Source organism: Molothrus aeneus, chromosome 10 (genome assembly GCF_037042795.1).
Source record: "Molothrus aeneus isolate 106 chromosome 10, BPBGC_Maene_1.0, whole genome shotgun sequence".
In the NCBI taxonomy this organism is placed as follows: Eukaryota; Metazoa; Chordata; class Aves; order Passeriformes; family Icteridae; genus Molothrus; species Molothrus aeneus.
In genome coordinates, this window is record NC_089655.1 from 4409899 (window position 1) to 4431768 (window position 21870).

The 21870-nt window shown below is 52.8% G+C and overlaps 2 protein-coding genes across 2 annotated transcripts; both read left to right on the forward strand.

Annotated features, from left to right (window-relative positions):
• Positions 1-328: 328 nt before the first annotated feature.
• Positions 329-9726, forward strand: PTTG1IP (PTTG1 interacting protein). Its single transcript, XM_066556543.1, has 7 exons — positions 329-429; positions 2805-2857; positions 4148-4256; positions 6842-6947; positions 7053-7118; positions 7488-7534; positions 8960-9726. The coding sequence occupies exons 1-7, from the start codon at positions 351-353 to the stop codon at positions 9001-9003; spliced, it is 504 nt and encodes a 167-aa protein (XP_066412640.1). The 5' UTR covers positions 329-350; the 3' UTR covers positions 9004-9726.
• Positions 9727-17458: 7732 nt separating this feature from the next.
• On the forward strand, positions 17459-20108 carry LOC136560544 (small ubiquitin-related modifier 3-like). Its single transcript, XM_066556433.1, has 4 exons — positions 17459-17482; positions 17772-17912; positions 19241-19312; positions 19608-20108. The coding sequence occupies exons 1-4, from the start codon at positions 17462-17464 to the stop codon at positions 19668-19670; spliced, it is 297 nt and encodes a 98-aa protein (XP_066412530.1). The 5' UTR covers positions 17459-17461; the 3' UTR covers positions 19671-20108.
• Positions 20109-21870: the final 1762 nt, after the last annotated feature.

The following is a 21870-nucleotide window of genomic DNA, read 5'->3' on the forward strand; positions in this document are numbered from 1 at the left end:
GGGGTCCCGGTACGGGTAAAGGCCGGCGGGGTCCCAGTAGGGGTCCCGCGAGTCCCCAGTAAGGGCAAGGGCCAGCGGGTCCCGGTAACGGCCGGAGGATCGCCGGTAAGAGTCGGTGGGTCCCGGTAAGGTCCAGCGGGTCCCCAGTAAGGGTAAGGGCCGGCAGGTCCCCGGTAAGGGTAAGGGCCGGAGAATCCCGGTAAGCTCCGACAACCCCGGAGGTCTCTCCCCCGTGACAGCTGCTCCGCCCGCCGCCCCCGGCCCTCGCCGGCCCGCGGGGCCGCCCCCGGCCCGCCCCCGGCCGGCCCTACATAGCGGCGGGGCCGCCCCCGGTGCCGGCCCGCTCCGCCATGGCCCCGGCGCTGCCGCTCTGCGCGCTGGCCCTGGCCCTGCTGCCCGCCGCCGTGGCCGCGCAGGAGGCGGCCGGAGGTAAGCGGTGACCGCGGCCCCGCCGTGGGGCTGGCGGCGGCCGGTGATCCTCGCACAGCGCCCCAAAATCCCGGGCGGGCAGTGGCTCTGGAGCCCGTGTCTGTGGGGTGCAGGGGCGGCAAGCAGGCCGGTAGCAGCTGGTCAGGGGCTGTGGGCAGTGAGGGATGGCCGTGTCCCTCGGTGGCAGTTCCGCAGGGCGGGACCCAGTGCAGCCCCGTGTGTCCCCTTGAAGTCGGGAAAGTTGGGTGGGTGCTGCAAGTGGAGCTTTGCTCGCCGCTTTTCCGGCTTCCACTGCAATGGGACTTCCATGCCCGGGGGAGCTGTGGCTGCCCCATCCCTGCGAGTGTCCAAGGCCGGGTTGGACGGAGCTGGGAGCAGCCTGGGATAGTGGAAGGTGTCCCTGCCTATGGTAGGCTTGAAGCCCTTCCTACCCAAACCATTCTATGATTCCATGATTTAGTGATGATAACAGCTGAGGTGAGAGAGCTGCTGACTTTCCCTGACCAGGGGGCAGCCAAGCTCCTGCTGATGGCCCTTTGGAGGGTGTGGGACAGTGGCTGGGCAGCCTCAGACCAGGAAGAAGATGGGTGTTGTTGGATATGGACGGGTGTCCGGCTGCTCCTCCTTAGTGGCTGGGGATGGAGCAGAGCCCCCAGAGGTGCTGCACCAGGTGGAGAAGAAGCTGTAGCAAAGGGTGGGGATGACTGCCTTCAGTGTGTCCTAAGAAGTCTGCCCCCTCTTCCAAGCCAGGAGCTGTTCTCCATTCACTTCACTCCTCCTGTAGCCAGCTGTCAAAAGCATTACCCAGGGGGGTTCTAGCACAGCAAGAGCTGCTGTCGTGTCTCTGTCCCTGAGGAGTGCAGGGCTTCCTATGCCATGCCATGTGAGCTGTCTGCTCACCTGAGATGGGACATTGGGACAAATCCTGAAGGGCTGTGGTGTCCTCGAAGCAGTCCATTCCCAAACAGCTGTAATTCACTGCCTTTGACCTAATGACTTGGAGGATGATGCCCCAAGCCAGGGAGAGGGGATGTCCTGGGGGAAAGCAAAACCTATTTAAAACCACAAGTTCTACTTTTGCCCACCACTGGCCTCCTGTGGTGTGGGAGGGTGTTTTGTGACTCCTGGTAAAGAGCAGCACTGGAGCAGCAGAGGCACCGCTGTGTTTTTCCAGCCTCAGTTGAAGAAATAGGGAAGATGCAGCTTCAGAGTGTTTAAAACCTGCAATCTCAGCCTCTCTGGTGTGTAAACACCCTTATCTGAGCTATGTTAATCAATTGCCCAGTTGTTTGGAAGGCTATACAGAGCATGTGACTGCTGACAGTGGGTCATAGCTGAGGGTTCCTGCCAGCTGGAGGGAGAAAATCCAGCTTTGCTGATTGTGAGAGTGGAAAACAAGCACCTCTGGGATTGATTTTTTCCTGATTACGACACTGCAAAGCAATGATCCTTCAGCCAGCAGTGAGTGTTCAGGCAAATTGAGTTTTCCTTTTAAACCACTGTCAAACAGACTTCTGCTTAGACTCTTAAGCAGGAGTCAGTTTTAAATGTCTCATTCTTGAGGCTTGGCAAAGCACCTTCCCTCCAGATCTGGGGAGGCACACCAATGAATTGCAGGTGAATATCCTGTAGGAAGACGTTTTCCAGGAGCACTGCTGGGAGATGCAGCTAAGCTCAGAATGGGGCCAGCTTGTCCTGTGTTCAGACTTTATCCATTCCCCTGCCCAGCTGGGTGCCTTCATCCATGGTGGCTCTGGTCCTGAGAGCCACCTGTGTCTGTAGAACCTGGGTCTGGAAAGAGGAGGGGGTGGAAACAGGTTCTGAACATGAGCACAGATTTTGGCTGCAGTGCTGCTCCCATTGCCTGGACTGTGTCCTGCTGAAGGAAGATTTGGATGAACTGGCTGGGGTAGGGTGCAGCAGGAGGCTTCCTGCAGGATCTGTAGCTCTGTGTGTCCCCATGTGCTCCTCTACTTCTCCTGGTAGCAACTTGTGTCTTGTTTGGGGCAACTTCTGGGGCTTGTTTGCTTGAGCTGCTTGCCCTCATCCTCACAGGGTCCCTCCAGACCTACTGTGTCCCTTGGTTGTGTCCCTTGGCTGCCCTACTGTCACAGCTGATGCTCAGGCTTTTAGGGAAATAAAACCCAAGAGAGGAACTCACAGTTTAGGGCTTTGTCAGCAGAGCAAGGCAGAACTTGCCTTGCATTTGGGCTTCCCACCGTGACGCAGAGCACATGCTGAAGCTGGTGGCTCTTGCAGCAGCAGCATGCACTGCTGCTGGCCCAGTGGTGGGCAGGAGCAGGCTTGGAGGAACCCAGAGTTTTAAACCACTGAAGTTCTTCAAAGTCCTGAGGTGTCTTTTTTCCTTCCTGCAGATTGTCGCCAGTATACGAACAGGAGCTGTGAAGAATGCCTGAAAAATGTCACTGTGAGTAGCAGCAGTGAGACTCCCAACCTCTCACCACACCTGAAAAAGTTTCCTTCCTGGAAGCAGGGCTAGTCCCTTGTCCCAGACATGCTGCAAATTCCACCCAGCTGTGAGGGTGAGAGGGCAGTCCCTCTCTGGTGCTCTGGAAAGAGGTTGCTAGAAACTGGGTGGGTTTTGTTGTGTGCTTTTTGATTACAGTAATGGAATTGCTGACCTGCTTCCTGATGGATGGGCTTGGAGAAGGGACTGAGTGGGCAGGGCTGGCTGGTCAGGTTTCCCTCCAGCAGCTGGGCTGTGGCACTGGGTGGGTGCAGGATGTGTACTGGTGTCCTGCCAGTCCCTGCTGCCTTATCACAGATATCAGCAAACTTGAACTTGAGTCAGATCTTGGAGCTGATGTAACCAGAACCAGTTTGACCAAACCCTACTGAATGCTGGGCTTGGGGGTTGGAGCCACCAGGAGAGGAGCATGCAAAGCTCTGCAGATGGTCTGTAGTGGCTGGGTGTGACCGTGTTCACAGGGGTCTGAGGATGAGGGAAGAGACAAGGATCTGACTCCATGTTTCAGAAAGCTTGATTTATTATTTTATGATATATATTATATTAAAACTATACTAAAAGTCTAGAAGAAAGGATTTCATCAGAAGGCTGGCTAAGAATAGAAAAAGAAGGAATGATAACAAAGGTTTGTGGCTCGGACTCTCTGTCTGAGCCAGCTGACTGTGATTGGCCATTAATTAGAAACAACCAACATGGGCCAATTAAAGATCCACCTGTTGCATTCCACAGCAGCAGATAACCATTGGTTATATTTTGTTCCTGAGGTCTCTCAGCTTCTCAGGAGGAAAAATCCTAAGGAAAGGATTTTTCATAAAAGATGTCTGTGACAGCTGGGCACATGCACACCTGTCCTGCTCATTAGCTTTGTGTGTGTGGAGTGTCTCAAAGGCTTTCTTCTTATCCCAAAAATAGATGTAAAGGATTTGTGTTATTAATGGTGGGATTCTTAAGGCTGTCCTGGGCAGGGCCAGCAGTTGGCTCAATGATCTTTGAGTCCCTTCCAGCTCAGGACAGTCTACAATTCTAAGCCAGGAGAAGGACTCTCAGCATCTTTAACTCTGCACTCCCCTCTCCTGGTGTGATCTGTGCTGACACAGCTCTTACTCCTGAGCACCCTGTGTCTGCTGGGTGGTACCAGCAGAGGTGGCCCAGTGCTGTGGCTGCCAGGGCAAAGCGTGGCTCACTGGCAGTGCAGCAGTAACTCTGTGCTGCCTGGTCCCTGTCTCCTAGTGCCTGTGGTGTGCCAGCAGCAGGAGGTGCATGGAGTACCCTGTCAGAAGGATCCTCCCCCCGGCTGACCTGTGTGAGCTCCGCTCTGCCCGCTGGGGAGTCTGCTGGGGTAAGTGCCAGCCTGGGCTGCTGCTGTGGGAGGTTCCCCTGCCTCCCATGTCGCTGCCAGTGCAGCAGTGACAGGCTGAAGGCAGTCAAGGTTCTGCTAACTTGCTGAAGTGTGGGCGGGGAAGCAGAGTATGAGCAGTTCCTGCCTTCTGGCAAGTAGGACCCGTGAGGATTTAGCTGCTCCAAAATACATCCCTTCTGCTGTGGTGTGATGGAGGCTCCAGACGTGGCTGGCGCCTGGGAACAGGAGTGGAAGGTTCTGTGTGGGCCTGTGCAGCCCTTCCTGGTGTCTGAGTCCAAGAAGATCTCTTCCCTGCAGCTGGCATGTCACTCTGTGCTCTGCTTCTGGCTCTTCACGTGGCTGCTGTCCCAGGTGGGCTCCTGGAACCAGAGGTGTGGTGACTTCTCTGGGAGCCTGTGTGTGCTTCTAGTGCTGAGTGTACTGTGCTTCTGCTCAGCTCTTACCCACCTGAGAAAAAACCTTCTCTAAAACTACCCCTGCACATGCAGGTCTCCTCTGGGAGCTTTTTCTGATGGACAGCTGCCTCTCCTCCCTGCTGCTCTGTTTTCTGGAGGATTTCTGGAGAGATTGGTGGCTTGTTTAGACCAAGCTTAGTGCATGTTCATGCTCAGATAGGAACCAGCTTTTGGGGGCTGGAGCAGGAAGGAAGCAAGCTGGGGAGTGGTTGCCCTTATCCACCCCCTTGATGAGGAGCCTGGAGCTGAATTGCCATGGCCTGTCATCTTTTATGCTCGAGGCTGGGCTCTCCTGTCTGCCCACAGGCGTTCAAACTGCTCTTATGCTTGTGGAGGAAGAATCTCCTCTTTGTGAGCCCTGTGGTATGCTTTTCTGAAACTTCTGTAAGTCCTTGAAATACTAGTTTTGATGTGAGTAGCTTCACAAAAGGTTTCATTATAAAAGATCACATTCCTTGGCTTGCAAAACTTGCTGTGAGGAGATTAGTCCTGTGGGAGATTAGCTCTTATGTGATTCTGCATTTTTGGTGTGTGTGACTTAGTGTCTGTCATCGGCTGGAGGAGTGCCTGGTGCTCTGCACAGACCTCTCTGTGTGGGAAGGGGGGAGCTGAACCCCAGGCTCATCCTGAAACCCCAAAAGGCTTTCAGAAGCACTGATGCTGCTGCAGGCTTTGAAGACAATTTCAGTGGTGAAGTCAGCTAAAGCTGAGTACCTAAAAGAGGATCTATTGAGAACAAATAAAAGGAAAAAGTCTCTTACAATGAGGGTGATGAGGCACTGGCACAGGCTGCCCAGAGAGATGGTGAATGCCCCATCCCTGGGAACATTCAAGGGCAGGACAGGACTGTGAGCAGCCTGTCTAGTGAAAGATGTCCCTGCCCATGGCAGGGAGTTGGACTAAATGACCTTCAAACATGCTCTGAGCAGGTTCAGATGCACCGAGATTTCTGTAGCCTGGCTGTTGTGTGCAAAGTGGCTCCTAAACAAATATTTCCACAGGCACAAGTCTCTGAACAGCCCGAACCACGCTTGGAAGAAACTCCTCTTTGTTGTGGCCTGAAATCCTTGGCATCTAGATGTGTCATTTTTGGCCGGTGTCTCTACTGCCATTACTGCAGGAGCTGAGCAGGATGAGCAGGGACCAGGGCTCGTGGCTGCTGCCTCACCATGTTCCAGCAGGCTTTGATGTCTGTGTGGGCAAGCAGAGCCCCCCAGCCCTGGGGAGACATGGCAGTCAGGAGCAGGAAGGAGGACTTGGCCTTCAGCTGCCTGAGCAGCACTGCTGCCCCCAAGCTGATAAATCCCAACAGCTTTTGTTTCAGTTTCTCCCTTGCCCAAGGACTTCAGACACCTCAAAGTGCTCATCTCATCAGAGATGACTTCTGAGGCTGGCTCCCATGGACAGTAATTCCTCCCTGTCAGAGATCCTTCCTTGGCCCTGAACCCTTCAGTTGTTGGGTTTTTTCCCTTGATGGTTACTTTTTACCTGGATTAGTGATTAAGATAGCTTTGCTCCTGTTTCTGCCAGAGGAGTTTGACCTGAGTGCATTTTTCCTTGTCTTTCTTTGCAGCCAGTAACTGAGCACTCCTGTTAGCAGGGACATGTGCTCAGCTGGTGTTTATTTGTGGGTACCAACACTTGCTATATCTTCATTGGTATACATCAGGCAACTGTTATCTGCAGCTAACAATGTCCATTTGCTTTCCCAGGTGGTTGCACATCTACAGCCCAGTCACTGAAGCTGCTGGTGACAGTAGCTCTATGTTCAAGAGAAAATGGCTGTAGGATAAGAGGAAATGGCCTCGAGTTGCACCAGGGGAGGTTTAGGTTCTAGTAAGAAAAAGATTCTTCACTCAGAGGGTGGTCAGACAGTGGAACAGGCTGCCCAGGGCAGTGGTAGAGTCACCATCCCTGGAATCATTTGAAAAACACAGATCTGTTGCCCTTGAGGACATGGTTTACTGGAAGACCTGGCAGTGCTGGGGGAACAGTTGGACTTGATGATCTTTGAGTGCTTTACCAACATTAATGATCCTGTGATCCTATATTGTAACCCCAGGCAGATGTGTCCATGTGTGCTAAACATGTTTTTGTCAAATCCTTCAGTGAACTTTGAAGCCCTGATCATTGCAATGTCCGTGGTGGGAGGAACACTTGTGATCATGTTGGGGGTCTGCTGCTGCTGCTGCTGTTGCAAGAAGAAGAGCAAAAAGCAAGTATTGGGGGGGTCCCCTGATCGTGGGGCAGCTCAGATGCAGCCATGTGCTGCTGCAGAACTGAGTGCTGAGAGCACTGAGGGGTTTTTTTTGTCTACCAGGCCAGACAAGGATGACGAGAGAGCAGCCAGGGAGCGGGAGAAGAGGCGAGTGCGGCAGGAGGAGAGGTGAGTTTGTACCACAGGCCCTGAGGATGCAGGATGATTTGGCTCCTGTCTGTGCCATCAAACGTCATGCCAGGAGGCACATGGGGCTCAGCACATGCAGTCAGTGGCTGCTTCAGCCCCAGCTCACACTTAAGCCTCATTAGGAATGTCATGCTGGGGTGACTCGTGGATGTAGCATCACAAGTATTGTGTGTGCAGCTCCCCAAGGGCTGCTCTGCTGGTCCCCAGAGCCTCCCTGAGGTGGGAGGCTGAGCAAACCTGCCAGCCTGGAGCTCCCTTGGTTGGGAACAAGCAAGGAGCTCTGGCTCTTTTTGTTCCCTTTTGTATCAGCAATTACTGACTCATGGCTTTTCTGTTTGCCTCTCGCAGGAGAGCGGAGATGAAATCACGGCATGATGAAATCCGAAGAAAATACGGTACAGTGCTGACATGAGTGATGCAAACTAAGCTTTAGATGAAGCAGCCTCTGTAACTGTGCTCCTTGCCATGGTCACAGCTGTAGATGAGACCTGGCCAGCAGGGAAAACATGGTCCCTGCTTCTCTTGGCCCAGAGTAAGTGTAGAGATGCTGGGCTCATGGTGTGTGAGCCCACACAGGGCTATTTTCCCTAGGCAGGGAAGAGGAAGTGTATAATGTTCCCCAGAATGTGTCCTCCAAGCTTACCCTGTGGGAGAAGCTGATGGAGCTTGACTGGAGGGGAGAAGCAGAAGCTGGCAGACACAGCACCATCATGATGCTGTTACCCTTCAGGCATAGCCCTCCAGTAGCCCTGTGGTGAGCCAGCAGCCTGGGGTGTGGGGCCAGGTAGGAATCAGAATGGCCACAGCTGCAGGAGCACAGAGCAGGCACCAATCCCACCCCAGTCCCTCTGGTCCTCTGTGCCAGCAGTGGTGTCTCAGTCCCCTGGGCATGGGAGTGCACAGTGAGTCCCACAGACCTGGGCCAGGTTTGGACCTAGCTGAGGGGAACATCAGCTTGGAAGGAAGCAGGGAACAGCCAGTTGCTCTGTACTGGGGCTGCCAGGGGCTCTGCCAGTGTCTGGCTGTGGGGCAGTTGGGGTCATGCAAGCTGCATTTGGTGGTCTCTGGCTTTGGGGGGGTTGTAGGGAATACTAGAGACCTTTCTCTGCCTGCAACTGCTGCCTGCTGCAGGTCCAGGTTAGGCAGATCCAGGGCCTCTGGATGGGCAGGCTCCTTTGGGGAAGAAAGAGCAGGCAAAGCTGTGCCTGAAGGAGCTCTTGGATGGGAAGCATCTTCCCGTGGAAGAGCTGTGCTCTGGGCCTGTCTTGCCATGTCAGGGCTGTCTTGCTGCAGCCTGACCCCAATTTGCAATCTTGTCCTTTGTGGCTGCTCCTCAAAAGTGCTGAGCTGGGAAAGCAGCAAACAGCACGGCACATGGCTTGTTGCTAGCCCAAAAGCCAGCCCCATACCCTGCCTTGCTGCTTCCTAGTCTCAATGCTGGAGCAGGGAAGCAAGTCTAAGAACAGTTTTAATTTAATTTGGGTCTGGGCTTTCTGCTTGTTAAGTCCAGTCTGACAGAAGGGGTGTGCAGAGGGAGCACTCTGGAAGATTAGGCAGGCTGCTTTACCTGGACTGCCTGGGAGAGGAGTTTGCCATCAGGTCAAGCTTCTCTATGGATGTCTCCTCTTGTGCAGAAAGGAAGAGTGAAACAGTGCTGACTGTGGGCACTGCTCAAGTTAAGAGCAGGTGTTTTGGGAGAACTGCAGCTGGGAGGCTTGAGGAGGCTTAAATGACAAAGAGTTGTTTCCCAGGACTGGTTTTCTTGTTGGCTGTGACCACTGTGGGAGCTGCTGTGTGAACAAATCTCTCCTCTCTTCTAGGCCTGTTCAAGGAAGAGAACCCTTATGCAAAATTTGAGAATTAGCATCTCCAGACACACCCACCCACCCTGGTGAACAGTGCCTTCTGCAGAGCCAAAAGTCTCCAGGCTTCCCCCACCACCATGGTGCCACTTCAACTGCCACAGAAGATGACCCAAATCCTTGGTGACACCATTGTCCCCACTCCAGGTGCTTGGTCTGGCCAGAGCTTTGCTCTTGCCCTGCTGGTGCAAGAAATTATGGTGGCAATACTGGAGGATGGAGCATTTCTTCTCACTCACCCCAGGGTGGTTGTGGTGTCCAAAGCAATGCACAGAACACTCCTTGTCCCAGCCAAGGGCAAAAGCAATGTCACACCTCTCCCTCACTCCTGCCTCACCAAGAACACTTCATGCACACAGAGCTAGGCTCTTCTGCTCTGCCCTCCCTTTCTTTTTTCTTCTAGTATTTGCAAAAGCCAGCACGAGTTTCCTGACATCAGGGTCAGCAGGAGGCTTTGGCTGTCACTCCAGGTGCCTGCACTTATCCCAGCACATTAGCAGTCCTCTCAAAGAGCACAAGTTTCTGGTGATCTGGTGCTTCCAGGAGGAAGGTCTTATGTGCACCTTCTCACTTGCAACTAATCTGGGGAAATGCCTCAACTTTCCTACCTCTCTGTGCCTTTCTAGAAAGGTGGTCTTGGGCTCAATGGCCACATCTGTTAGCAATACTGTAAGTTTCAAGTGCATTTACAATATGCTGACTGTATATTAAACTGATTCAATTACTGTTCTGGTCTGAAAGAGTTTAATTCTGCTTCCATGGCAGGCACAGGTTGGGAGTAGTGGCAGATGGAGTTCTCACTGGTATGTGGCTCTGACTCACTGGGGGGAGCTGGGGGAGGCAGAAGCAAGGCTGATGGGCTCCTGCTGGGTTTGAAAGGAGGAGTCAGTTCCCAGAGATGTTCAGGTGTTAGGAAGAGCTTGGGATGGAAGTAAGGCTGCTCTCTAAGGAAGGAGCTGGGTGTTGTGGCAAGAGTTTGCCCTTTTGTCCCCTGGCATCTCTAGGAGAGAGCCCCTGTGTACGTGGGGTGGCCTGGGGGCTCAGCCTGCAGCCCCAGCAGTGCAAGGGAGCTGGGCTGGGAAGGAGGATGGAGCTGCCCAGGGCTGGCCATGCAGCACTCACAGCCCCATGTGAGGCTGGGCAGGACAGGAGAGGCTGGGCTGAGCAAAGCTGCCCGTGAGGGGACTCCCATGGCTGGGATAAAACTCTCCCTGTGCAGGGCTGGGCTGTGGAGCTCAGCAGAGCTGCTCCAGCTGAGCTGGGGAGCTGAAAGAGCCCTGGCTGGGATAAAACTCTCCCTGTGCACGTTTGTGGAGCTCAGCAGGGCTGCTCCAGCTGAGCTGGGGAGCTGAAAGAGCCCTGGCTGGGATAAAACTCTCCCTGTGCACGTTTGTGGAGCTCAGCACGGCTGCTCCAGCTGAGCTGGGGAGCTGAAGGGCCGGGAGCCCTGGCTGGGATAAAACTCTCCCTGTGCACGTTTGTGGAGCTCAGCACGGCTGCTCCAGCTGAGCTGGGGAGCTGAAGGGCCGGGAGCCCTGGCTGGGATAAAACTCTCCCTGTGCATGGTTGTGGAGCTCAGCAGGGCTGCTCCAGCTGAGCTGGGGAGCTGAAGGGCCGGGAGCCCTGGCTGCTGCCAGCACGCCCCAAGGGCAGGACTCGCAGGTGACTTTTGATCCAGATCGTCCCAGGCTATGCCAGAAGAGGCTGGGGTGGGAGGAACAAAGGGACTGGCCCTGCCAGGCTCTCTGGGCGCTGCTCTCCCTCGCTGTGTCCGGGCAGGGGCTGCGCTCGGTGCTGCCCGGCAGGAGCCGGGGGCGGTGCCGGGAGCGGCGTGTCCGGGTGTGCTCGGCACGGAGGTGATGATCCAAAGAGATCCATCCCCGTTTGGCTGGAGTCCCCTTGGGCATGGAGGATGGACCGTGGAGCCCAGTAAAGAGAAGGGAAAGTGCTGATAGGGGTCCTGCATTTGCTGGCCCAAAGGACCCATGGTGTCTCTGCCCACCAAAGGTACAGGGAAAGCTATGAGGACTTTGAGGGCCAGCAACATCCAGGGACAGCTGGTGCTAAATCCTTTTGAACTGCCTTTCCCCTGCACGAGGGTCCAGTCCCCCTCCTGCCCTGGGACTGGGACCAGTAAATTCATTTTGGGTTCCCTAAGTGCCCCCACTGGCACTAAGGGGTGATGTCTCCAAACCTATCAGGGATGGGAGACCCCTGCGAGCGAGTTCCTCTTCCTGAAACCCCACTTGTGACTGGCTCTGTCCTCCTCTGCCGAGCCAGGGCAGCAGAGAGACCTGCTGGGAGCCAGGATGGATGGTGGATGGAATGTGGCCATGCCCTGGGGACAAGCAGAGGCCAGGCCATGCTGCCAGGGCAGCACCCAGTGTCCCTGGACAGAGGCACTGTGTCCTCTGCTCTTATCCTGGAGCTTTGTCCTGGGCTCCAGCATCCTCATCCCAGGGGCTGCTTCCCATAGGCTGGCATGGAGCTACTGATGTTTCTAATTCCTCCTGTGAATGTTTCTGTGTGCAGGGATCATGTGGCTGAGGCACTGCAAAGCTGGTGAACCCTTTGGCTTGGCTGGGCCATGGTGGGGAAGTGAAGTTGTGTCCTTGGGTGGCCAAGGTGCCACTCAGGTCTGGGAAGAAGTGCCTGCAGTGTAACTGAGAGTGGAGCCTGGCAGCTAAAAAGACATTTCATGAGGATTAACTGGTCCCTTGCAAGGCTGCCACAATGGAAATCTGTCCTGAGTGGGATGGGTAAGCAGATAGTGATGGGGACATCACAGCTGAGGAGTGGGACAGTGCCCCACCACCTGCACTGGGTACTAGGAGGACGCACAAGGGAACTTGGAAAGAAGGGGTTAATGAGATGTAACAGGGAGCTTGGCTTTGAGCCCAAGGGGAGTTCTACAGCCCTGCACATAAAGGCCACAAAAAGCCGGCACTAGGCCAATTCCAGCCATGTGATAGGAAAGGTGGGACAAACAGCCAGCACTCTGAGGGGTGAAATCCCAGGGACAGACTGAGCTGTGAGCACAGGCTGCCCAGCTACAGGTGGATAACTGTGCTGGGGTGGCCTGCTGCCATCACAGCCTCTTCCATTCCATCCACAGCAGGGCTATGGTGGCAGCAGCAGCAGCAGGGGCCCTAGAGGTGCCTTGTTGTATTGCCTGGTCCTGGAGAGTCTCTGCCAAACAACCTCAGTCTCTTTGCAAAGGGCACAAAAAGATTCCAAGAGCTGGTGTCGGTGTGTAGTGCTACAATGGTATTTTCAGGAAAATACCAGGTATGTTTCAGGTATATTTCAGGAAAAGTGGTGGAAGAGGCAAATGATTCAACAGATCCTTTGCTGTATTCCAGAGCTGCTGTATTTGAAGGGGAAAATGCTCACTGGGGCTGATAAATGATCAGCCAGACATTTCTCATGAGTTTGGAGAAAGCAGGAGGCTTGGAGGAAGCAGAACTTTGCAAATAAGCTCTGCCCTGTGAGGAAGTGATTTTAACTGTTGACACTGGATTTTAAGTCGAGGATGTTGATCAGCAGCATGAAGCTGAGATAGAGGCTGATCATCAGCAGTGTAGCCCAGGCATCAGCACTGGGACCAGTCCTCTTCCTTCTTGATAGTGGCCTGAATAAAGGGGTCCAGGGCACCCTCAGCAAGTTTGCTGAATTTCCTACAGTGGGAGGAGCTGCTGAGACACCAGAAGGTGACTCTGCACCCACAAGGACCTCAACAGGCCGGAGAAATGGGCTGACGGAACCTCCTGAAGTTCAACCAAGGGCTGAACAGAGTCCTCCCGCTGGGGAGGTGCAGCCCCAGACCCCAGCACATGGCATGGAAACCAGGAGGGACCGCCTGGAAGGGATCTGGGCAAACACTGAGGTGTGCAGCCCACTGCCAGGTGGGCCTTGTGCCACAGGATCTGTCTGTGGATGGGGAGCTCCTGGGTGTGGCCCTCAGAGCCCTGTGATGTCAGGCCGTGTCACTCATGGTCATTATGACGCCACCTGCGTAACTATAACCACCAGCGTTGGGTAGTGCCAGCACACTCAGCTTGTGATCCACAGCAGCTGAGGAGCTTCCAAGCGCTGCCAGCATCTGAGGAGCCTCTGTGCTACCAGCAAGCGAGCATCTGCTGTGTGCTGCCAGTGACTGAGGAACCTGACTGCTGCCAGTGACCGAGGAGCCTCCAAGTCCTGCCGGTGAGTGAGGAACCTCCAAGTCTGCCCGTGACTGAGGAGGAACCTCCAAGTGCTGCCAGCGACCAGGGAGCCTCTGAGTCCTGCCAGTGACCGAGGAACCTCTGAGTTACTCCAGTGACCGAGGAACCTCCGAGTTACTCCAGTGACCGAGGAACCTCCGAGTTACTCCAGTGAGTGAGGAGCCTTCGAGTCCTGCCAGTGACCGAGGAACCTCCGAGCTACGCCAGTGACCGAGGAGCCTTCGAGTTACTCCAGTGACCGAGGAGCCTTCGAGTTACTCCAGTGACCGAGGAGCCTTCGAGTCCTGCCAGTGACCGAGGAGCTTCTGAATTACTCCAGTCAGTGAAGACGACCATCTGAGTCCTGCCAGTGAGTGAAGAGGAACCTTCAAGTCCTTCCAGCGACTGAGGAACCTCTGAGTCCTGACAGAGACTGAGAGCAGTCAATTCCAGGAGCAGCAATGTCGGAGGCCAGGGAGGAGCCAGCGGCGCCCCGAGCCGTCCGGGTGTGCCGCATCTGTGTGGATTTCCTGCACAGCCCCGCTGCTGCCGTGGAGCCCTGCGGACATGTGTTCTGCCAGGCCTGCATCCAGCCCCAGGCTGCCCCTGATGCCGCCGCCACCTGCCCGACCTGCCAAGGGCCCATCGGGAGCATCCGCGTCCTGCAGGATCAGGAGAGCCGCCCCGGGCCGGTCCCGCGCCGCCCCCGCCGCCGCCTCCATCCCTTCGTGGTGCGCTGGCGCCAGCGGCAGCAGCAGGAGGCGCAGGAGGATGCGGCTCCTGGAGGTGGCCGGCGCCGCAGACTGGCTGATGGGGACAGGGCCCCAAGCCCTGTGCCCCGCCAGCGTCCCCGGAGAGAGCTGGATGACCTGAGAAGAAACGGGCTGGGACAGCGGCCACCGAGGGGAAATGAAGCCATGGCCGCAGGGGACAACCAGCACCGCCCCCATGTGATCTGATTTGATGTGGATCCTCCACGGCCCGTCGGAACTGAAAATCAGCATGCTGAGAAGGGCCTCGTCTGATTTCTTCTTCCCGTTTGCATATTACTTCAAGACTAGGAGAATGGGAACTGTGGGAGGGAAAGCATGTAGTTGTAGAAACTTGGGGATAGAGTTCGATATTGATATTAGGAGATTAGGATATTAGGATGTTAGGATGTTTCTTAGGATGTTAAGGATGTTTATTAGGATGTTAGGATGTTTGTTCGGATGTTCGCTATGAAATAAACGTTTTTTCAATTTAAAGCGTTAGAAAGCAGTCATTCTTTATCAGTGCTGGACACACAGAAGTGTATCTATCTCCTTTAATCTGATGTGTGTGGTGAAAATTCACAACAGGGTATTTATTCCATCCTGATCATACATATTCATTACAATGTGTCTCCTACCTAATAGGCTAACACCACTTCCCTAGAACTAATTTGCATGCATTCACCTTTAACTGGAAGTCTTTTTTTGGTCCTGGAGGTCATCTAACAGGGGGGTCTCATGGTCATATTCACTGAATGCTTCAGTATTACTGGTGACCTTTCTTTGAACTTTTTCTTTGGTATGCACTATTGGTTTTTGTTACGTAACTTGCAAAAACCCCTCTGTAGTCCTCTATCTTTTTCTCCACTGGTTCCAGCTACATTTATCCTCCTTTATACATACCTTTAATCTTTTTTGCTAGTTAGCCCTAAAGCTCTATTCAGCATCTTCAGGGGAACTGAAAATTTCTAGTCTCTGTGTTATTTATGAAGTCCCCCCTTTTCTTGAGACTGTCTCTTTTAGGCAAGTCCCAATACTTCATTTTCCAGCCCAAAGTGCTGCAACAACTGTAACAGTTAATACAAACACACACAATGATTAGAGTGACTGCCATGAATGCATAACAAGGCAAACAAACATTAATAAGGCAAACAGCAATAACTACAGCAGCACCGAAGAGAACACAAATCCAGCGTCAGCCCCTCTGGGCCGCAGGCCTTTTCCCCTGCGATGCAGTTCCGGGCACCGCCGGCAGGGGCGCTGCTGGCTCCCGGCGGGCAGGGCGGGTGCGGTGATTCCCCCGCGCCTGCAGGGGGCGCTCCGCTGCCAGCTCGGGGAACACGCGGTAGTTAATGGCGGCTTTACCGAGACGGGCAGGGATGGAAGAAAGGCTTGCCTTACAATCTCGGGTGGTAAACGAGATGTATCAAACCCCACAGCTGTAGCGGGAACCACGGGGCGTCTCGGCAGGCAGGGAAAGAAGAGCTATAGTGCAGGGAATGCTCGGAGCAGTGCCGAAGAAGTGGCGGGGGCAGGGAAAGGTGGGCTCGGGATCCCGGGGTTTTCCACTGAGGCAGCCGAGCAGATGGGGGAAAATCCCACTTTTAGTGAGGTAGGGTGTTAATAGGGTCCCAATGCAACGAGCTTACGAGCAGAGCTCCACTCACAGTAGAAGAAAGGCAGCAGAAGGAAGAACCCCGCAGTGGTGATGAATTCTCCCTACAGCGACCGCAGCCTCTCTCCCCTCCTAATATCGACGGCAGTTTTCCCAGTTTTCCCAGTCCAAATCTCGAGATATCTCTGCCCTCCACGGGAAACCTCAGGTAAAGAGAAATTACCCAGCCTTCCCCTGACCTGACAACTTCTTTCTCTCTCTTAAGTATCCAGTCATTACTGTATCCTGGCAACACGTATTGGAGAAAATTCCTCAAGGGAAAAACAAAAAACCCCAGCTCCTGAAACTCCAACAGGGGCCATTCCTGCTTGATTCTGTGCCACTTTGCTCATCTCTGAGGGGGCACAGCCGGGAAAGGGAATGGAAAAGGGAAAATCCTTTAAGACTCTTGAGCGTATGCTGAAGGAACCAGTATCTGCTTTCCTCACGGCCAGGGTGAGGACAGAGGCTGAGATGGAGGTTTGGGGCAGAACCTCCTCCTCTCTCCTGGCCCCACAACACCCCTGAGGTTGGAGGAGGCAGTCTTGGCCACCGGCTCAAGGGCACTGCCTGTGGGAGAAGTGGACTCAGCCGGGATGGATCTCATATTTAGGGGGTTTCCTCTGAAGAAGCTCGGACCCCTTTCTGCCCCTCCGTGCAGGGGCAGCTCCCTCAGCACCAACCTCCCGTCCTGCTCTCACCCGGCCCTGTGTAGTGAACGAGTAAAAAGTAAGGAATGTTTTTCTCCATTGCCTCTTCGAAGATTCAAGTTTAAAAATTAAAGTTTTGCTCTGCCTCTAGCAAAAAGTTTAATTCCTGCTTTATTTTGGAAAATAAACCCTGTTTGAAGTCACGAAGAGAGCTTGTAGTTGATACATCAGGCAACCAAGCAGCAAAGCTTGATTTATGAGAAAAGCAAGCAATAAACTTTTTGATACATCAGGCAAACTTCAGCTGGATTCCACCGACCAGCCAAAGAAGTTTAAGGGAGCAAACATGAATCTGCCCACGGGTGTGCTGTTGCTTTGAGGTGGACATGACATTGCCACTCTCAAAACCCTCTATAAGCGAGTGCCACAGAAGCTGCAGCGACTAAATCTACAAAGTGTGGGAGTCTTTGCTGTCTGCTCGTGCCCTCCCACAGTGCTGGTCCAGCTGCCCGGCTCTGCTCCTCCACTGGCAGCTGTCGGATGGAATTCAGTTGTGAAACACCCATCGCACTCTATGAGGCGGCGCTGGACCCACGGTGGTGGTAACACCTTCCCTCTGCTTCACGTAATTATTCTTGGCTATCCCCACTTTTCTATCTTCTTTCTTTTCTCTTTTATGAAAAAAAAATAAAGGTTGAAATATGGCTTTGGATCCCAATATTTAACCTCGTTTGTGTTTTAAATCTCGCTTTCGGGTATGTTTAGAATCTAATTCTTTCCTCAATTGTGGATCGAGGCAAACTTGCCTCTCCTCCCCTTAAGGGGGATCTGAACACCCCAGCACCGGTCTGGGCTGGACTGGAGACACTGGGTGTTTTGATGGAAGGCTTCTCCTCCCGTTTTCCCTCACACAGGAGCTGCCGTGTCACCGGGAAGGTGCGGTCCCGGGGGTGTCCAGGGGCTGTTTTGGGCTATCCAAGGGCTGCTTCGGGCTATCCCGGGGGCATCCCGGGGCTGTTTCGGGGTGTCCAGGGGCTGTTTCGGGGCTGTCTCGGGGCGTCCCGGGCTCTCCCCTCACGCCGCTCCCCTTCCGGAGCGCCCCCGTGCGGTTCAGCGAGGACGCGCCTGCACGCGCCCCCGCCACGCCCCTTGGCCGTTGGCCACGCCCCCAGCGCGACCCCCTTGCTCCCCCCCCCGCCATGTCGGAGGAGAAGCCTCCGGTGAGGCGGGGAGAGAGGCGGCTGGAAGGGAGGAGCCGGCGGGAGGGGAGCGGCTGGAAGGCGGGACGGGAGGAGCCGGCGGGAGGGGAGGAGCGGACAGCGGGGAGGGAACGAGGAGCGGCCGCCTCTCCTCGTCCCGGGGGCGCGGCTGTGGTGCGGCTCCGCCTCGCCCGCGGCGCGAGGCCGCCGAGGTGTCCCGGCCGGGGGCAGCAGGGGCGGCCTTGGTTCCGCAGGATGTGGCGGGTGCTGTCCGGCCCGAGCGGGGCTCTGAGCCCGCCACATCCTGCAGTTTTCCGTCCAGGAAGGCGTGAAAACGGAGAACGAGCATATCGACCTGAAAGTTGCCGGGCAGGACGGCTCCGTGGTGCAGTTCAGAATCAAGCGGCACACTCCGCTGAGCAAGCTCATGAAGGCGTACTGCTGCCGACAGGTAGGCGAGGGCACGGCCCCAGGCTTCGTGCGGACTCCCATGGACCCAAAGGGCTCCGACACCCCGGGGAAGCGTCCCCGTGCTGGTGGAACCTTCGCTGCTTCTCTGCCCGGATCGTGGAACAGGCTTGTGGGCAGGATGGGGGTGTCCAGGTGTGTGGGAGAATGAGGAGCTGGGATGCTGGCAGCTTCTTGGTAAATGGAAGCTGCCTCTTCCTCCTCAGGTGCTCCCTAATGTCCCATGACAGAGTTACAAAAATTCCTCCAGTTCCATTCCTGACTCTGAGACAATGCACTAACCCCTCAGTCCTGTCATCTTCAAAAACTTCATCAACTTTGAGTGCATTTTCTGTTTGGAAAACAGCACAAAATAAATTCTCTGCCACAGCTTTCTCATGAGTTGTTTCCTTTTCCCCTCCTGTGTCTCCTGCTGCCTATTGCACAGTTGTGACCTGTGTCCCACAGGGGTCCCAGGCTGTTCCTCGGTGCCATCCTGAACTGAACAGAAGGATGGATCCCACAGCTCAGTTCCTGAGCCTAGAGCTCCCAGTTTTACACAGAGCAAAGGGTGGGCATGTGAATGGCTTTGGAAACGGAGTCAGATTTTTTTTGCCCTTACCCTTCTGTTACTTGCTGAATCCTTTCTTTGCTTATTCAGACTTTACATTCTGCCCTGCTCTGTGCCTGCTGCACCCTGACACCTCTCTGGGTTTTGGAGAGGTACAGGAGTTTTAGCATTCCTGTGTGTGACAGAAGTGTGAATCACATGGATTTTAGAGGACAGAGCAAGGTCCCCAATCCCTGATGCAGGGAATAAAGATTTCCTCATGTGATTAAACACTGTCAGAACAGGATTCAGTAGTGTGGTAACTCAGGTTTTAAGGGTAATGTAAAGTTAACAGCATCTAACCTTCCCTCAGTGTAGACAGCCAGACAAATATGCTCAGTGTCCTGGTGGTTAAAGCTTAATCAGAGAATCACTGGATGGTTTGGGGTTAGAAGGGAATCCAAAGCCCATCCAGTCCCACCCCCTGCCATGAAGACACCCTCCACTATCCCAGGCTGCTCCAAGCCCTGTCCAGCCTGGCCTTGGACACTGCCAGGGATCCAGGGGCAGCCACAGCTTCTCTGGGCAGCCTGTGCCAGGGCCTCAGCACACTCACAGGGAAGAATTTCTTCCCAATACCTAATCTAAATCTATCTTGTGTCATCCCCCTTGTCTCTTGAGTGTTAATTTTGTTACCATGTGTCCTGACAGTAAATCCATGAACACTTAGTTTGCATTCAGAAATCAAGTGTGGTTTCTCATCTATAACTTTGAACTTGCAGGGCTTGTCACTGAAGCACATTATGTTCCTGTTTGATGGACAGCCCATTAAAGAAGCAGACACACCTGCACAGGTATGAAAAACACTCTTACTGCAAATTGTTACACAGATATTCGGGTGTCTGAGTGGTGATCAAAGGGGCTTGAAATCAAAATGATCCTGAAATAGTTGCTGTGAGTTTAGCATGGTCCAACAAATGTGTGCAGGGTGACTGATGGAAAGTGTTTCATGTCTTAGTTATTCCTGCAGTGCTGATTAGGAGCAGAGAGCCACGTGCTTTTGTCACCACATGTTTTTCAAGTTTTCTATATTTCTTATAATTTCTTTATTTTTAAAATGTTAAAATAATCCCTGTGTTACTCCCACAGCTGGAGATGGAACACGATGACACGATCGAAGTGTACCAGCAGCAGACAGGAGGAGGGTGCTAAGACACAGCATCTTTTGGGGAACACTTTGAGGATCCTCATCACACCCCACTCTCTCATCTCTCCTTGGATTTGCTGTTTGATTAGGCAACAGATGAATGTGCCAATCACACAGGGTTCTTTGAAGCTTCACAGGATATTTACCAAAGTTGCTTGTTGTCTTTGACATTCTGTGTGCACAAGTCAAAATAGTATCTGCAGGGATTGAGCTGTGTCTGAATTTCACCATTTAAAATTCAGATTAAGTAATATGTGTTGTCTCTCTGTTGTTAGCCTTTTTTAAAATGTGTTGTATTATCTTTTTTCACTCTCTCTTTAAACTTGTGGCCTAAGCATTCATCCATGTGCTGGGACACTGAGTGTTCATTCCTGTCTCTGGTTGGTCTTGTCCCTCTGTTTTAACTCAAACTATATAAATAGTTCAATGTATTTTCATGCCAAGTGTGAGTGTAAAAGTTTCCTTTAAAGATGTGCATGAGAGAAGGAACACAGATACAGGTTTTAAATTTTTAGCTCATGTTACAAATTCAGTCAGTCCCTTGGGCAGCATCCTGCCCTTGACTGGGGCTAGAACACAATACAATGCTTAGGGATAGTGTTTAAATACTAAAGGTTTACATGTGTTTTTTCATATTATGATAAAGTAGGCCAAAATATACTTTTTAAGTGCAGAAATTAGATTTTTTTTTTGTCTTGCACTATTGCAGAACTGGATGTAGCAGCAGGACAGCTGGTCTAAAAACTTAATGCTTGTGATAGAGTAGCTGTGTTTTTTTGTTGTGCAAGGTTATAAAAAAATCCCATCACTGAAATTCCAGCTGTTTGCTGAGGGCTGGGCAGCATCTGTCCCTTTGCCCTGCTCCCTTAACTTTGAGTCTTTTTCTGTGGGCACTGGAAGTCTGTGGCCTCAGGTTTCTTTTTAATTCCTCTTTTCTGGTATATAAACTTGGTAAATGAGAGGGGGGAAATGCCTTTTAATGTCACCAAACTCTGCAGAAGAGCTAGTAAGTGAGGAGAGACATTTAGGTGTCTTCAAAATAATAATAATAATAATAATAATAATAATAATAATAATAATAATAATAATAAACGGCTGTCCTGCCCCTCCAGCCTTGCTGAGGTTTAATTATTTGTGTGGTGGTTTGGGCTCCATGAAGCCTGTTCCAGAGGAATTTTAACTCAGGCTGTCCTGCTGCTCCATGGAATCATCCCCAGCCTTTTCTCTTTCCATTTGTTCACATTAGCTGTGCTCCTTCTTGCTGAAATCTGGTTGGAAAGGTCCCTGTTCCCTTCTCGGGGTGGCGGTGAGCTGGGGTGGGATATCCCGTGGATCCCCTCCGGGACTCGGGTCCGCTCTCTGTGCAGGAAAGGCGGCGTGGGGGCTACTCCGGCCAATCCGCCCCGCACTACCCCCACTCCCTGGGGCGTTTTGCAGATTCTCCTGCATCCTCCCCGTTGTTGCTGTTATAAAGGAGAAGCTTGACCAGGCCAATATTCAAGCAGCAATCAATTTATTAATTAATATGGTAAAGTATGAGCAATACAGCGCTGGGTACAGTGGGGGAAGTTTTCCCTCCAACTGCACACCCATAGTTGAGGCTTACAGGTATTTATAGGGGTACTCATCAGCTTTCTCAGCAGTTTCTATTCCCAATTTTTACATCACAATTCTATACACTATTGTGATTTAGTTTTTCTCAGGATGTATCCCAAAAGGAGCATCCCCAGATGGTGGTGGTCCAGTTTCCAAAAGAAGAAAGATGAATCCCATCTGGTGAAGTCCAGCTCCCCAGATGTGGGTCCACCTTTTAATTGCAAGGACTATAAATCTAACAACAGTGATGTCCGGATTCCCTTGGTCAAAACCATAAATCCTTGAGTTGATGGTCATCTTCCTTTCTCAAGCTGCTTTTCTCTGCTTTATTAAGGCGTGAGATAAGCATATTTCCTTTACATATATTCCAAAGCTATAGTTTTAAGGATACAAGCAATATTCTAAAATTATACTTCAAAAGGTTATTATTGCAGAACTCTGTAAGGATTAACTACAAGCAAAAAGCAACATCCTTAACGCTTTAATTCCAATGCTCCTAAATCAACTAAGGTTAATTGCAAACAAAAGATTGGTTCAAAGGCCTTCTTCCATGCTTTACTTTCCTCAGTTATTATTAGAATTCGCAACTGTCCCATTGTCGGTCTCCAC